The 12,908-nt window shown below is 68.5% G+C and overlaps 3 protein-coding genes across 3 annotated transcripts in view; 2 read left to right on the top strand and 1 right to left on the bottom strand.

The window, feature by feature from the left end:
* Window positions 1–2,539: 2,539 nt before the first annotated feature.
* Window positions 2,540–3,262, top strand: CHLNCDRAFT_145134 (expressed protein; the record flags this gene model as incomplete). Its single annotated transcript, XM_005848507.1, has 3 exons — window positions 2,540–2,705; window positions 2,849–2,965; window positions 3,126–3,262. 3 exons carry the CDS (start codon window positions 2,540–2,542, stop codon window positions 3,260–3,262), a joined length of 420 nt encoding a protein of 139 aa, XP_005848569.1.
* A 564-nt stretch (window positions 3,263–3,826) lies between these two features.
* On the top strand, window positions 3,827–7,624 carry CHLNCDRAFT_145133 (hypothetical protein; the record flags this gene model as incomplete). The annotated part of the gene is made up of 11 exons (XM_005848506.1): window positions 3,827–3,904; window positions 4,148–4,432; window positions 4,535–4,582; window positions 4,718–5,203; window positions 5,537–5,814; window positions 5,987–6,123; window positions 6,251–6,418; window positions 6,570–6,647; window positions 6,769–6,854; window positions 7,020–7,133; window positions 7,295–7,624. 11 exons carry the CDS (start codon window positions 3,827–3,829, stop codon window positions 7,622–7,624), a joined length of 2,088 nt encoding a protein of 695 aa, XP_005848568.1.
* A 211-nt stretch (window positions 7,625–7,835) lies between these two features.
* Window positions 7,836–12,908, bottom strand: part of CHLNCDRAFT_51958 (hypothetical protein) — a gene marked incomplete at both ends in the record, with an annotated part of 9,072 nt that continues 3,999 nt past the window's right edge. Inside the window, 15 exons of the mRNA XM_005848312.1 lie at window positions 7,836–8,109; window positions 8,402–8,540; window positions 8,797–8,928; window positions 9,139–9,317; window positions 9,524–9,593; window positions 9,795–9,867; window positions 10,123–10,282; window positions 10,541–10,670; window positions 10,951–11,058; window positions 11,268–11,370; window positions 11,556–11,626; window positions 11,849–11,972; window positions 12,130–12,203; window positions 12,347–12,458; window positions 12,723–12,821. Of these exons, the coding sequence (XP_005848374.1) occupies window positions 7,836–8,109; window positions 8,402–8,540; window positions 8,797–8,928; window positions 9,139–9,317; window positions 9,524–9,593; window positions 9,795–9,867; window positions 10,123–10,282; window positions 10,541–10,670; window positions 10,951–11,058; window positions 11,268–11,370; window positions 11,556–11,626; window positions 11,849–11,972; window positions 12,130–12,203; window positions 12,347–12,458; window positions 12,723–12,821 (1,848 nt within the window). The remainder of the gene's footprint in view (window positions 8,110–8,401; window positions 8,541–8,796; window positions 8,929–9,138; window positions 9,318–9,523; window positions 9,594–9,794; window positions 9,868–10,122; window positions 10,283–10,540; window positions 10,671–10,950; window positions 11,059–11,267; window positions 11,371–11,555; window positions 11,627–11,848; window positions 11,973–12,129; window positions 12,204–12,346; window positions 12,459–12,722; window positions 12,822–12,908) is intronic.

The raw sequence follows: 12,908 nt of genomic DNA, 5'->3' as shown, positions 1-12,908 counted from the left end.
TTGCAGCAAGCGGAACTGCCTGACAAGCTCCACATCAAGCAGCTTGGTGTTATTGACTGGCGCAGTCGGCACACAGCTGATCTGGAGAGGGTGCACGGTGATATTGGGGCGCCCATGCGTCTTGCACTCCCATACCGGCAACGTGAGCCTGCCCACCACGCCGAGCGGCCCATAAAACACAGCTGCCTGGCTGCCCGTCTTGTGCAACTCACAGCAGCTGCCATTTTCTGCTGCTAAGTGGCAAGGAAGCGGCTCCATGCTGGCCAGCTGGGCTTGCCGCTGCTGGAGCTGCTGCTGGCGCTCCTGCCGCTGCTGCGCCGCCCGGCCCGGCAGAGAGGCCAAGAAGGCATCCACGTCCGCTCCGAGCCGAGCCTCCCAGTGATCACGTTTGCGTCCTTGCCGGTCGCCCCAGCCTAAGAAGCCGCTGGGTGCTCGCTCATCCTCGTTGTCATCCCTCTCACCCCGCCGCCTGGCCTGCCCTGGCACATTGAAGGGAGCTTGTTGTCCTGGTCTACTTGCACGGGATCTTTTTGGCTGTGGCCCGTCTAGAGGCCTGGGGGCCGTGGTCTTGCTAACCACCTTCACCCTAAAGTGGTGGCTCATGTCCTAGAAAGCGTATTACGGTTGCTGGGATGCCAACAGAACAAACGGGAGGGAGAATGATGCATGATTGAGGATGATGTCCCCAATGACCCTCCAGGTGGGGGGCCATCATGCCCATCATGGGGCACATCCTTACCGGGAGGCCTACCTGTGCATCCATTCTGGCGGCAGCGTACCATAGCTGCAGAAGCATTGGCCCACAACTCCGTTGAGCGCATCGCTGTTCTGGTTGCAAATATTGCCGTTGGGGCAGTCTGCCGAGGTGTTGCAGAGTAGTGGTGGCGCAGGAGGCGATGGTGGCTTTGGCGAGGGTGGCACTCTCAGGCTGAAACGGGGAGGATTTGGCCCACAACACAATACCCTCCGCCCAACAGGGCCATCAGTCATGTGTGAAACAGGACCCACAGCGGCCTGGAGTTCCTGGACTGCCACCCCTGCGGTGCACGTGCTGCTGTTGCAGTCGCTCCGTCGCCGCACGCCGTGCGCAGCGCGCCTCCGCACGCCGGCGTCCCCTCCTGTTGTGGCCGTACATACCGCATTGGGGAATAGCGGCCACTACAATGTCGCTGCTGGTGCCAATGGTTTCAAGTACTGGCGCCCAGTAACAGTGTAGGGATCTGTTGAAGCTGCAGGGAGTGCTCCGCTGTTGAGTCGGGGCGCCCGCCGGCGCCAGGCGGTGCTGCGCCGCCACCTCGGCGCGTATATGTAGGATTCTGTCGTCAATCACTCAGCAGCCTGCTGCAAGGCGGAGCCTGACTGAACTCCTTGGAATGCACCTGTATCTGGGGACCAGCACACAGCCAGTAGATCCATAGGAACTGCCTTCCACAGGGCGCCAGGGAAAAATTTAGCGTCCGTAAACGCGTACCTGACGCACTTTTAGAGTTCTCAGGCGAAATACGGATCGCGTTGGGGCTGCATGCGCCGCGAGGGACGCATCTGAGTTGTGTTTTTGGCCGCTGTGGTACGTCAGCGGTACACGTGCCGTACATGCAGTGGACCGCTGGAAACACGATTTCGGGGTCCAAAATGGGGTTCGGCGAATGCCTCAACCTCCAGGAGGCTGGGGGCCGCGCCCCCAGGCCCCCTATGACCACTGAAACAGAACTTGCCGGCTCCTAGAGGCCATTGTCCGGGCCTTTGGATTTGGGTGGATACGTACAATCCGTAGAAATTGTCGGATCCGAGTTATTTCCTAAGTTAAACCCTGCAGGGCGCGCCAGCAGGGCGCGCTGCCAGCAAAGCGCGCTGCTGGAGGCGCGCTGCCAGCAAGGCGCGCTGCTGGCGGCGCATCTAGCGCAGGGTTTAATTTAGGAAATAACTCGAACCCGTGAGCTTTTACGGCTCTACCCGTATTCCAAAAACGCGAATGTGCCAGAGGGCAGCCTCCTGAGGAAAAACACCATGTGTTTTCGTGTAAGGGGGGTCTGGGGCTCCAGGGGTCTGGGGCTCCAGCTTCCAGGAGCACTTCGAGTATTTGGGGACCCATTGCAACCCCCAAAAGGCACTATCCGGCCCTTCCAGTCATGTACTGCATGGTGTACTGCAACGGCCTGCAACGGCCTGAAAAACAACTCGAACACGTGTATTTGTACGGCTTGGCCCCTTTTTCGGCCTGATTTCAGCTGAGAAACTCAAAAACTGCCGTTAATACGGGCAACACGGGCTCTAAATGTTTCCCTGATCTAGCGTTTGCATTCTTCTTCTCCAAGAACTTGCCGCTCCCTGATGTACTCTTGAGCATATGTACTCTTGAGATGATGAGAGCAAGTGAGGGGGCATGGCTGGCCGCAATCAAAATTAATTGCCGTTCATCCGCTCTGTAACACAATGCATCGTTTAGGGAACGCTGGCCATTCTGCACACAACTAGCGCATGGATCCAGCCGGCCAGCCGGTGCCCCTCTGCCAGCGGCCCCCTGTTGCAACACAGCGGCATGCAAGCGCACCTGGTGACCGCACCTGGAGATGGGGTGGCGCCCGCGGTGCTGCTCAGCCTGCCTGGCAGCGCCTGCGACGGGCGGGGGCAGGCGGCGGCGCAGTACTTGTTCAACGTGCCCGAAGGCTTCTCCCGCCTGGTGCTGGAGCACAGGCTGCGCCCAGGTGTGGCCGTGTCTGCCTTGTGGGCGATGGGCAGCTGCGAGGACGGCGGCAGCGACAAAGCCACCAGACAGCCAGCCTAGCTTGGCGCCCGCTGTGCATTTGCTGCGCGTCCGATTGCCCTGTGCCTCGTCGTTTTATTGCAGGCGCGGGGCTGCGGGCGGCGTTTGCAAGCGACATGGCCTCCTTGGCTGGGTTTGGGGGCCTAGTCATGCGGCTACGAGGAGAGGGCCACGGGCAGCTGCATGTGGTTGGGCCCACAGGTGGGCCAGCCAGCCAATCCTACTGCCCACCGGCATCAACCATCCTGCCTTTACCTCAAGTACCCCGTCCGGGCAGCCAGCAGGGTCCATCATCTATTTCAAACCAGTGCCTGCCTGCCCAACCGCCCACCTGCTTGCCGGCTCTCTCGCCTGCCCGCAGGCACCCGTGCCGCTGTGTGCAGCCTGCACCACTTCATCCACTGGCGCCACCCGGCTGTTCTGGTCGAGGAGATGGCACCCTGGGAGGCGCAGCCGACGGTGTACCAGGCAAGCAAGTGGTGCAGGCCTGCAGCCTAGCAGCCGGCCAAGCTTCCTGCTGCGTGGTGTTATGCCGCTGCCTCTTGGCCGACTTGCTCGCAGGATGAACATGTGGCGATTGCGGCCCTGTGGAAGCCTCCCCTGCTGGCGGCAATGTGGCCTGCCCCTGCCTGGCTCTTGCAGCCTCGCCCTGTGCAGCATGCTATGTCATCAAGCATAGATACAAGTGGGCACAGCAGCAGCAGCAGTGAGGAGAGTGGCAGCAGCAGCGGCGGCATCAGCAGCAGCGAGAGCAGCGAAAGCGAGAGCAGCAGAAGCGAAAGCAGCGAATGCTTGCAAGGCAGTTTGCCAGATGCAGTAGCTGAGGAGCAGCTGAGATGGGACCAGGGGCAAAGCAGGGTTGATGGGGCCAGCATGTTTGATGCCCTTGATAAAGTCTTCATGGAGGGCGGCAGCAGCAGCAGAAGGCTTGCATTGGAGCACTTGAAAGCGCCCCACCATGCAGTTGCAGCCGCAAATGCTGATGCCTTTGGCGTTGCTGTTCAAGCGGCAGTTGCAAGAAGTAAGGTCCCTACCAAGGTGGCGGCGGCGGCGGCAGCAGCGATGTCTGCTGCGGCGGCGGTGCCCCCTAGGCGGCGGCAGCAGCCTGCGGCTGGCGATGATGCCGATGACGTGGCGGTGGTCGGCGGGAAGCGCTTTCAGCGGCTGCCAGCCCAGGCGGGCATCAATGTTTGGGTGTGCCAGAAGGTTGCCACACGTGCAACATCAGCAACCGGTGCCGGATCGGTAGCGGCAGGAGCGGCAGGGTTGTCTGCCGCTGCCAGCAGCGGCGCAGCAGGGAAAGCGCAGGGCCCCGACCATCAGCAGCCAGCAACGAGTGCAGCAGCTGTCACACCCGCTCTGCCCGCCATGCACGACCAGCAGGTGCTGGCATTTGTGTGCCACCTCAGGGCTAGCGACCAGCTGCTGCTGCTGACCAACCTCCACAGCAAGGGTGCCGTGGCGCAGCTGCAACGGCACCCCGCACTGGCTCTGCTGCAGAGTCAGGGCAGCCGGCTGGCAGGCGTCCTGCACATGGCCGCCCCCGGCGTGGCTGGCAGCAGTGCGCTGCGCCAGCTGTGCCATCAGCTGCAGCCAGCGGTGGCAGCGGGGCCGGCTGCTGGGCAGCAGCTGCTGCTGGAGCAGGCCGGGGCTCACGCCGGCGCACAGGTGTGTGGCTGTGCACTCCAGGCTGTGTGCCTGCCTCGCTCCTGCCCACCAGCCCGGGGGGGGGTGCTGTGTGTGCTGATGCCGCCATTTACCAACACGCAGGTCATCGGCCACCTGGCAGCGGCTCGCACCAACGCCAAACTACACGTTGTCAGCAGCCGCATCTTTCCCCTGCCAGCTGGAATCCAGGCGCCACGTGCAGCACAGCCACCCCCCGCGTCGGCCACACCGCAGAGTTGCGCAAGCAGCGGCAGCGGTTGCGGCGCAGCCGATCCCGGTGTGCAGCCCAGCAGTGCAGAGCACGACGGCCAGCAGGGGCAGGAGCAGGAGGAGAGTGTGGGGCTGGTAGCGGAGCAGCTCGCCGCGGACTGCCACCAGGCCATGGCAGCAGGGGCAGTAGCTGTGAGCAGCAGCGCCAGCGGTGTTGTGAGCATCAGGCACGTGTCGCTCGTCACCTGGAAGCAGCGCCCGCCAGAGGAGCAGCCACAGCCACGGCAGCTTGCCAGCAGCGGTGCTGCTGCCACTGGCGCATGTCCCGGCGGCGGCGCTGTCAGTCAGCAGCAGCAGCCGCGGGCGGCCGCCGTGCTGGTGGTCGAGCCTGGGGAGGGCTTTGCCGACGACGCTTGGTGTGCGGCCAGCGCGGTGCAGCAGGGGCGGCCGCTGCTAGTGGCGGCTCTCGAGCGCCTGCAGGAGCAGCAGCAGCGCGGGCTGCTGCCGTCGCGGGAACTGTCGGCAGCGGGGGCGGCCACATGGCAGTGCCGGCAGAACCTGGTGGGCCCGCCGCCTCCGCCACCGCTGCCTCCCACGACAGCGGGTCCGGCCCAGCAGCCCATTGCATGGCCCGCTGGCGTGGCACCGCAGCAACCGGGTGCTCCTCCACAGCAGCAGCAGCCTACGATCATGCGCCCTCTCTACCAGCATGCCCCTGCTGCACCGCATCAGCCGCTCTTGACCCAGCCCATGCATTTGCAGCCAGCGCCGTCGCCCCCGGGGCAGCTCCAGTCTTACCGGCAGCCAGCACTGGCTGCCCGCAGTGATAGGCAGCAGCCCGTGCATCATTGCTCACCCCCACAGCTGCATCCACCACCACCCCGGCCACCTGAGCTGCCAGACGCTGGCGGTGGCTTAGCAGCCAACAAGAGGGCGGCTGACAGCATCAGGGCGCGGTTGCAGGGCGGCAAGCGCCCACGGGCGCCAGAGGGCGGCGGCGACGGCGGCAGCTCAGCAGCAGGGCCCCAGCAGCCGCAGCAGTCACTGCCGCCGGAGGAGCCGCGGTGGCTGCGGGGCGCCCCCGCCAGCATCTGCCAGCTGGCGTCAGGCGGTGCAGCGGGATGCGCCCCAGAGGTGGTCTTCCTGGGCACAGGGTCGGCGGAACCCTCCAAGTACCGAGGTGCTTCCGCCATCCAGCTCAGGCAAGCAGCCAGCCTGCCGCCCGCCTGCCGGCCAGCCAGCCGCCTGCTCATCGCCGCGAGGAGCAGCAGGAGCCGTCGTTGCCGCCGCCTGCGTGCGTCCATGATGACAGCGTTGCTGCCGGCCCGGCCCCGCCCCCTGCAGGCTGCCGTGCGGGCAGAGCCTGCTGCTGGACTGTGGGGAGGGGGCGCTGGGGGCGCTGCGCCGCGCCCACGGCGCCGCCGCCGCGATGCGCCAGGTGGCCAGCCTGGGCTGCCTGTGGGTGTCGCACAGGCATGCAGGTGCGTGGGGCCCAGCTGCGCAGCGACGCGCTGCTCAAAGCACTGGTCTGGCCCTGCTCGCTACCCGCTGCTCGCTACCCGCTGCGCCTGCTCGCTACCCGCCCGCCTGCCTGCCACCTGCCCGCAGACCACATGTCGGGCGTGGCGTCGCTGCTGGCGGCCTACCCCGCCTCGCTGCCGCCGCTGCTGGTGGTGGGGCCGCGCTCGCTGCGCGACTGGCTGGCGGAGGCGGCGCCGGCGCTTCGGCTGGCGGGGCGGTACCGCTTTGTGCACTGCGCGGAGCTCAACCGGCCAGGTAGCCAGGCACCGCTGCCATGCCTGCCTGTCCGCCTGCCTCTGCCCGCCCGCCCGCCACCTTGCCTTTCATGACCTGATGCCGGGGCATGACCTGCGGCGGGAGCCGTGCCAGCGCTCACGCACTGGTGGCCTGGTTGCTGGCCGTGCAGACCACTGGGCGCGCCAGGCGCTGCGCCGCCACCTGGGCATCACCCACCTACAGTGCGTGCCCGTCCGCCACTGCTCCGGTGCGCACAGGCTGGCTGCTGCCGCCTGACCAGACGGCAGCCTGGCTGGCTTGGCTGGCCGGGGAGCGTGCCGCTGCACTTGGGGGCATCAGCAGGCGCTGCGCCACCCCCCCGCCTGCAGATGCATACGGGCTGGTGCTGCAGCATGAGCAGGGGTGGAGCCTGGTGTATTCTGGAGACACCCAGCCCTGCCAGCAGCTGGTGCAGGTGTGGTAGTGTTGGTGTGTGTGTGTGTGGCAGCGAGGAGCGCGTGACCTGACCCGCACCCTGGAAGCTTGCTGTGCTCCCGCTTGCCCGACCCGGCTCCATTGCTGCCCGCTGGCCTGCCAGCCTGCTCACCTGGCGGCCCCGTGTGCCCGCTGGTCTGTGCAGGCGGGGCGCGGCTGCACCCTGCTGATCCACGAGGCCACCTTTGAGCCCTGCCTGGAGCAGCAGGCGCGCCAGAAGCGGCACAGCACCACCGCCGAGGCGCTGGAGGTGGCGCAGGTGCGGGCCGCCTCCTGCCGGTACGGGGCGCCTCTCCTGCCGGGGCTGGCCCTGCCTCCCGCGTTTCAGCGCCCGGCAGCCCTGGCGCCCACCACTCCTCATGTGTGGCCGTATGTGGGGTGCTTGCCCTGAGGTGCCCGTTGCACTGCCATGTACCGCAGAGAATGGGCGCGTACCGCTGCATCCTCACCCACTTCAGCCAGCGCTACCCCAAGTGGCCCCAGGGCCTGGATCAGCTTCAAGCAGACGAGGAAGCCAGATCGCCAGAAGGCGCCGAGTTAGATGGCGGCAAGGGAGGCACACCGGCAGCCCCCACCTCCAGTTTAGCTGCCGCAGCCACGGCTGCGGTGGCATTTGACGGCATGCGGGTGCCGCTGGCGCTGCTGCCGGTGCTGCCGGCGCTGATGCCAGCGGTGCAGGCAGCGCTGGCAGATCCTGAGGATGGGGAGGCTGAGGGCGATGGGGATGGGGACACCGCAGGCGGCGCGTGACGAGGGTGCAGACAAAGTTGCCTGAGGGCTGTCCTTCATTCCATTTGCGGGCCATGCCGTCGGCTGTGCATCACACAGTTTTGGCGATGGGTAGATATAAAATAGGCGAAATCAAAGAGCTGGTAGTACTGCGAAAGTTCTGTGCCGAGCTTGAATGTGTGTTTAGAGAGAGAGAGGGAGAGAGACGGGCGGTGCTTGCAGGCCGTGTGCGTCACATCGCCTCGGCCTGCGCCTCCTCCTCACCGCTGGAGGCAGCTGGCTGCGCCGAGGGCGGCATCCACGCCACCCCCTCGTACCGCGGCTGCAGACCAGCACTGCCCAGCGGCGCGGGCTGGCGCTGCTCGGGCCGCTGCTGCGCCGCTGGCCCCTTCCGCCGCTTCTCCTGCTGCTGGTATGCGTGCAGCTGCTCCATCACCAGCCACGCCTCCTCCTCCTCCCGGGCATCAAAACCCAGCTGCGCCTCGTTGAGAAGCCAGTCGTACATGCTGCATCCAAGAGTGGATGGGTTGGGGGGGGGGGCAAGCCGCACAGCACGGCAGAGTCAAGAGAGAATGCAGGGAGGGCGGGGTGGGGCAGTCCAGCGTGCGCCAGCAGCCTGCTCGCCCGCCTGCCGCAGGTCGGCCGTGGTGGTGGTAGCCGCCCGCTATGGAAAGAGAAGGGTGCCCTGGCCGGCCACGCCTGCCAGCAGCCAGCCAGCCAGCTTTGGCCCAAGCGACTCCACCCCCACCCCTCCTGCAACCTCCCCCCCCTCGATACAAGCTAGCCCCGCCGGCTCACCTCCTCTGCTCCACATGGTACACGCCCAGGTTGGAGGCGGGCTCCAGCAGCGCCAGCGCCGGCCCCATCTCCTGCTGCAGCATGCGCCCCACCTCGGGCTTCAGCCGCGGCACGTTGTTGGCGCTGTTACGGCCCCAGCCTGCAGGCGGGCAGCGCAGGTGGCAGGCAGGTGGCAGGCACGAGCGAGGAGCTTGCCGCAAGCAGGAATGGATGCGGCAAAGAGATGTAGCGCAGCGCGCGCATGCAACACAGGATCATAACGTAACTGCGGTACGGGGCAGGCCCTCGGCAGGCTGTGTGCCGCCGGCAGCCCACCGCGCAGGCGCCACGCCCTGGGCCCCCCCCCCCCCCCCCCCCCCCGCAGCAGGCGGGCAGCAGGTGCCGCTGGCTCCCACCTGTCACGATGCGGAACTTGAACCCGGGGTCCAGCTGCTCGCCCCGCAGCGCGCGGCGCTTGAGGTGCAGCAGCCAGCCGCGCAGCACGATGCGCGCGCCCACCACCGACAGAAAGTGAAGGTCCAGCTGGGCTGCGCCAGGGTAGCAGGAGGGGGCAGGCAGGAGAGGAGGCAGGGCAGGGCAGGCGATGAGCTGGCGGGCAGGAGCGGTGCATGGAGGTGCACACGCGGGCAGGGCCTGGTGGGGAGCAGACCGCCGCGCGCGCCACTCGCGCCCCGCCACCCGCGTGAATGGATCCAATCACCCCGCCCCGCCCCGCCCCACATGCACCCGCGCCCCACCTGCCGTGTCTGGCTTGCTGAGGTCCAGCTGCAGCACGCCTCGGTAGCTGCCCTGCTCGCGGTACGAGGCGGCGAAGAAGGCGAGGCCCTCCGCCCAGCGCCCCGCCCGCCCTATCACCTCCATCATGCAGTGCATCGTGATCTCGTCGGCAGGCATGCCCAGGGCGCCGGTGGCGTGCCTGCGGGGCGGGGAGGGGAGGGGAGGGCGGGGGCAGGGGCAGGGTGGCACAGCGGGGCAGGCCGCGGGCACGCAGCCACCTCCTGTGTGCGTGCCTTTCCCAAAGAGGGGTGCGACCGCAGCGCAGTGCCAGGGTGGGCTGCAGAGGCGGTGTGGCCGCGGCAGTCGCGGCAGGCGCAGCAGGCGCAGCAGGCGCAGCAGGCGCACCTGTAGACGCGGGAGGCGGCGTCGGCGTCGCCCACCGTGGCGCACACGCTGAGCAGGGCGTTGACCACGACTGCACTTGGTGGGGGGGGGAGGGGGGGAGGCACGCTTGTTGTGTGCCGGTGTGGGGATGTGGGTGGTGTGGGTGTATGTGCGGGGGCGCCCAGGCAGACCCTTGGTGAGGTACCAAGCCAGGCGCGCCGCCGAGAGCATAAAACGCCGCAGCGGGCACGCGGGCAAGAGGCGTGCCGGGCGTCTGGCGGAGGCAGCGCACCTATGTTGGGCGTCAGCCCCTCCTCCTGCATCTCTTGGAACAGGCGCATGGCGGGCCCCAGGTGCCCCTCGCCCTGCACAGGCGCCAGCAGTCGGCGGCAGGCCAGCCGGGTGAGGCGCGCCACGCGGGGCACGGCACAGCAAGACGCGCGCGCCCACGCCCAACAGCCCCAAGCCTGGCGACAACCTCCTGGGCCCATGCAAGGCCGCGCCCATCCCGCCGCCCAGCCCAGCCCACCGCAGCGCACACCTCCAGCCCTCCCTCCCCGCCCCCCACATGGCCCTCACATGCCCCCCCCAAACCACCACCGCCCGGCAGGCGGGCTCACGTGGTAGCAGCATGACATGAGGGTGGAGTATGTGTACTGGTCCCGCGGCACCCCCGCCACCCGCATCTCATCCAGCAGGTCCAGTGCCGCGTCCAGCTGGCGCGACGCCTCGCACGCCGCCAGCACGCTGTTGTACACGATGGGCGAGGCGGGCAGGCCCCTGCAGCCGGGGCAGGCGGCGGCGGCGGCAGTGGTGGCGGCACGGCGGGCAGAGGTGGTGGGGCGAGGGGGCGAGGCGGCGCGGGGCACGCAGCTTCGTGCGGAGGCCGCGCGCCGTGGCGTGGGCGCCCTCTCCCCACTCCCTGCTCCCTGCCACCAACGGCAATGGCACACGCGCAGACGCATGCAGGCACACGCGCCGCCGCCGCCACCACCGCCGCCGTCCAGCCAAGCCCGGTACTGCCGCACGCCGCCCCACCTGGCCAGCATCTGGTCCTTGAGCTCCACGGCGCGCTGCCAGTCGGCCAGGCGTGCGCAGGCGATGATGGCGGCAGAGTAGGTGACGGCGTTGGGCTGGCTGCCGCTGATGGTCAGGCTGCTCTCCATGCCTGCGGGCACACGTGGCGCACGGCCGGCCGTCGGGCCGATGCTCATGGCGGCCCGTGGGGCAGCGCGGGGCAGGGCAGCGCACGACGGGACCATTGGCGGCTGGCGCCTGCCGGTGCAGGGCCCTGCGCCGCCTGCTGTCCCCACGCAGCAGCCAGCCCGCGTCGCCATGCGCCGCACGCAGCCCAGGCCCCTGCATCCCGTCCATGCACTTGCCCAACCCCGCCCACCCCACAAGTCAGGGTGGGACAAGCACTCTACAGCCCGCACCGCCCCGCCCACCTTCAAACAGCTCCAGCGCGCGCTTCCAGTTGCCGCCCTCGGAGGCACGCACCATGAGCTCCGCGTACGTCAGCTGCGCGGGGTCCTCGCCCTGCGCCTCCATCCACTCTGCGGGGAGGGCGGGGGCGGGGGTGGGGAGTGTGAGGATTGTGAAGGGTCTTGGGGCTGGGTGTGTGGCCTGCACTCCGCAGCTGTGCCTGCACTCCGCAGCGGGGCAGGGCGTTGCCTCCCCCCGCTGGCGCCAGAGGCCCGCAGCCGGCAGTGCTATGGCGGGCATGGGCCCCCATGCTTGCCCGCCTGTCGCCCCACCCGCCCACCTTTGACCTGCACCGCGGTGCGCAGCTTGGCCCAGTTGCCTTGCTTGGCAAAGACGTCACAGAGGGTGGCGTAGGTGGCGCTGCTGCCAGCCACGCCGGCCTCCTGCGCCGCACGGCAGCCGGCAAGCAGGTGGGGCCGCCAACAGTGGGCCACCGTGGGCCATGCCTGCCCCCGCGGCGAAGCTTTGGGGACTGGCAAGGCAGGCCAGCGATCGCACGGGTGCAAGGGTTGCATCAAATCGTGGCGGCGGCCGCGGCCGCCGCCCATCTCGCCCCCACCCCACCCACCGACATCTGCTCAAACACCGCCAGCGCGCGGTCCGGCTGGTTGCAACGCTCCATGCAGGAGATCATGGTGTCTGCGGGCACGCAGGCAGGCAGGAAGAAAGGAAGGAAGACAGGAAGCGACATCATGGCACGGCAGGACATGACATGACAGGAAGCGGGACGGGCATGTCGTGATGGCGCGGCATGCCATCACGTGCCCAGCTCCTGCTGAGCAGCAAGGCCGGGCGACGGGGCGCTGGAGCCATACGGCAGGGGGCACGGCTGGGGAGGCGGTCGAGCGCTCAGCAGCTCACTGTAGCAGATGGTGTCTGGCTCCAGCCCCTGGTCCACCATCCACTGCCACACATCCCGCGCCCGCTGCCAGTCGCCCAGGCGCTCGCAGCAGGCGATGAGGGTGGACACAGTCACCACATCCGCCTGCGGGCGGGCGGCGCGGCAGGAGAGCAACGCGGGCGGGCATACATGAACAGGCACGGCATGCAGGAGAGGGGTGCGCCTGGCGGCTGGCAGAGGCAAGGGGACACACAGCGGCTCAGCAGGCAGCCCGGCGCCCGCCCTCCCTGCTTGCCTGCACCCCCATGCCCTGCATGACCTCCAGGAAGCGGAAGCCCTTGGCGGGCTGCCCCGCACGCATGCACGCGGCGATCACTGCAAGGAGAGGTGAGGCAGGCGGGTGGGCCAGGGCCCGCCAGGCCATAGCCGCCAGCTGCCATGCATATCGCGCATCCGGCGCAGCGTGGCACAGCGCATGCCGCGCACGCTGCGCCCAGCCCAAACCACAGCCGCCTCACATGCGTTGAAGGTGGGCGCCTTGGGCTGCACCCCGTCCTGCAGCATCAGGCGGTACACCGCCAGCGCATCTTCCAGCCGCCCATCCTTGGCCGCCACAGATACGGCCACGGTCTGCGCGGGGCAGCCGGGGCAGCCGGGGCAGCCGGGGAGCGGGAGGGGGCAGCACAATTGAGCGGCGCAAACGAGGAGAGGAGGGCAAGCCCCCAGGGACCCCAGCGCACGCGGCCGGCGCAGGCGCGCCGCGCTGCGGAGGCGGGACGCACAGGCGGGGCGCCACCCCGCAGCTGCCTGGCCCCCTTTATCCCCACCCCCTCCCCCCGCCACCACCGCCAACCACACACGCGCACACACACGCGCGCACACACGCGGCCCCACCTGCACATGCGTGTCCCGGTAGTTGGGCAGCCCCATCTGCATGCCGTGGATGATGCGCAGCACGGCGGGCCAGCGCGCCGCGCCGGGGGCCCTCCCCCTCTGCGGCAGGCGCGGGGGCGGGCGGCGCGGGGAGGCGTGGGCACGCGGCGCGGGCAGCGCACGGCTGGACCCTGGCCCGCCCTCCCG

Source organism: Chlorella variabilis (assembly GCF_000147415.1).
Source record: "Chlorella variabilis unplaced genomic scaffold CHLNCscaffold_8, whole genome shotgun sequence".
NCBI classification, from domain to species: Eukaryota; Viridiplantae; Chlorophyta; class Trebouxiophyceae; order Chlorellales; family Chlorellaceae; genus Chlorella; species Chlorella variabilis.
This window is presented reverse-complemented; position numbering and strand designations above follow the sequence as displayed.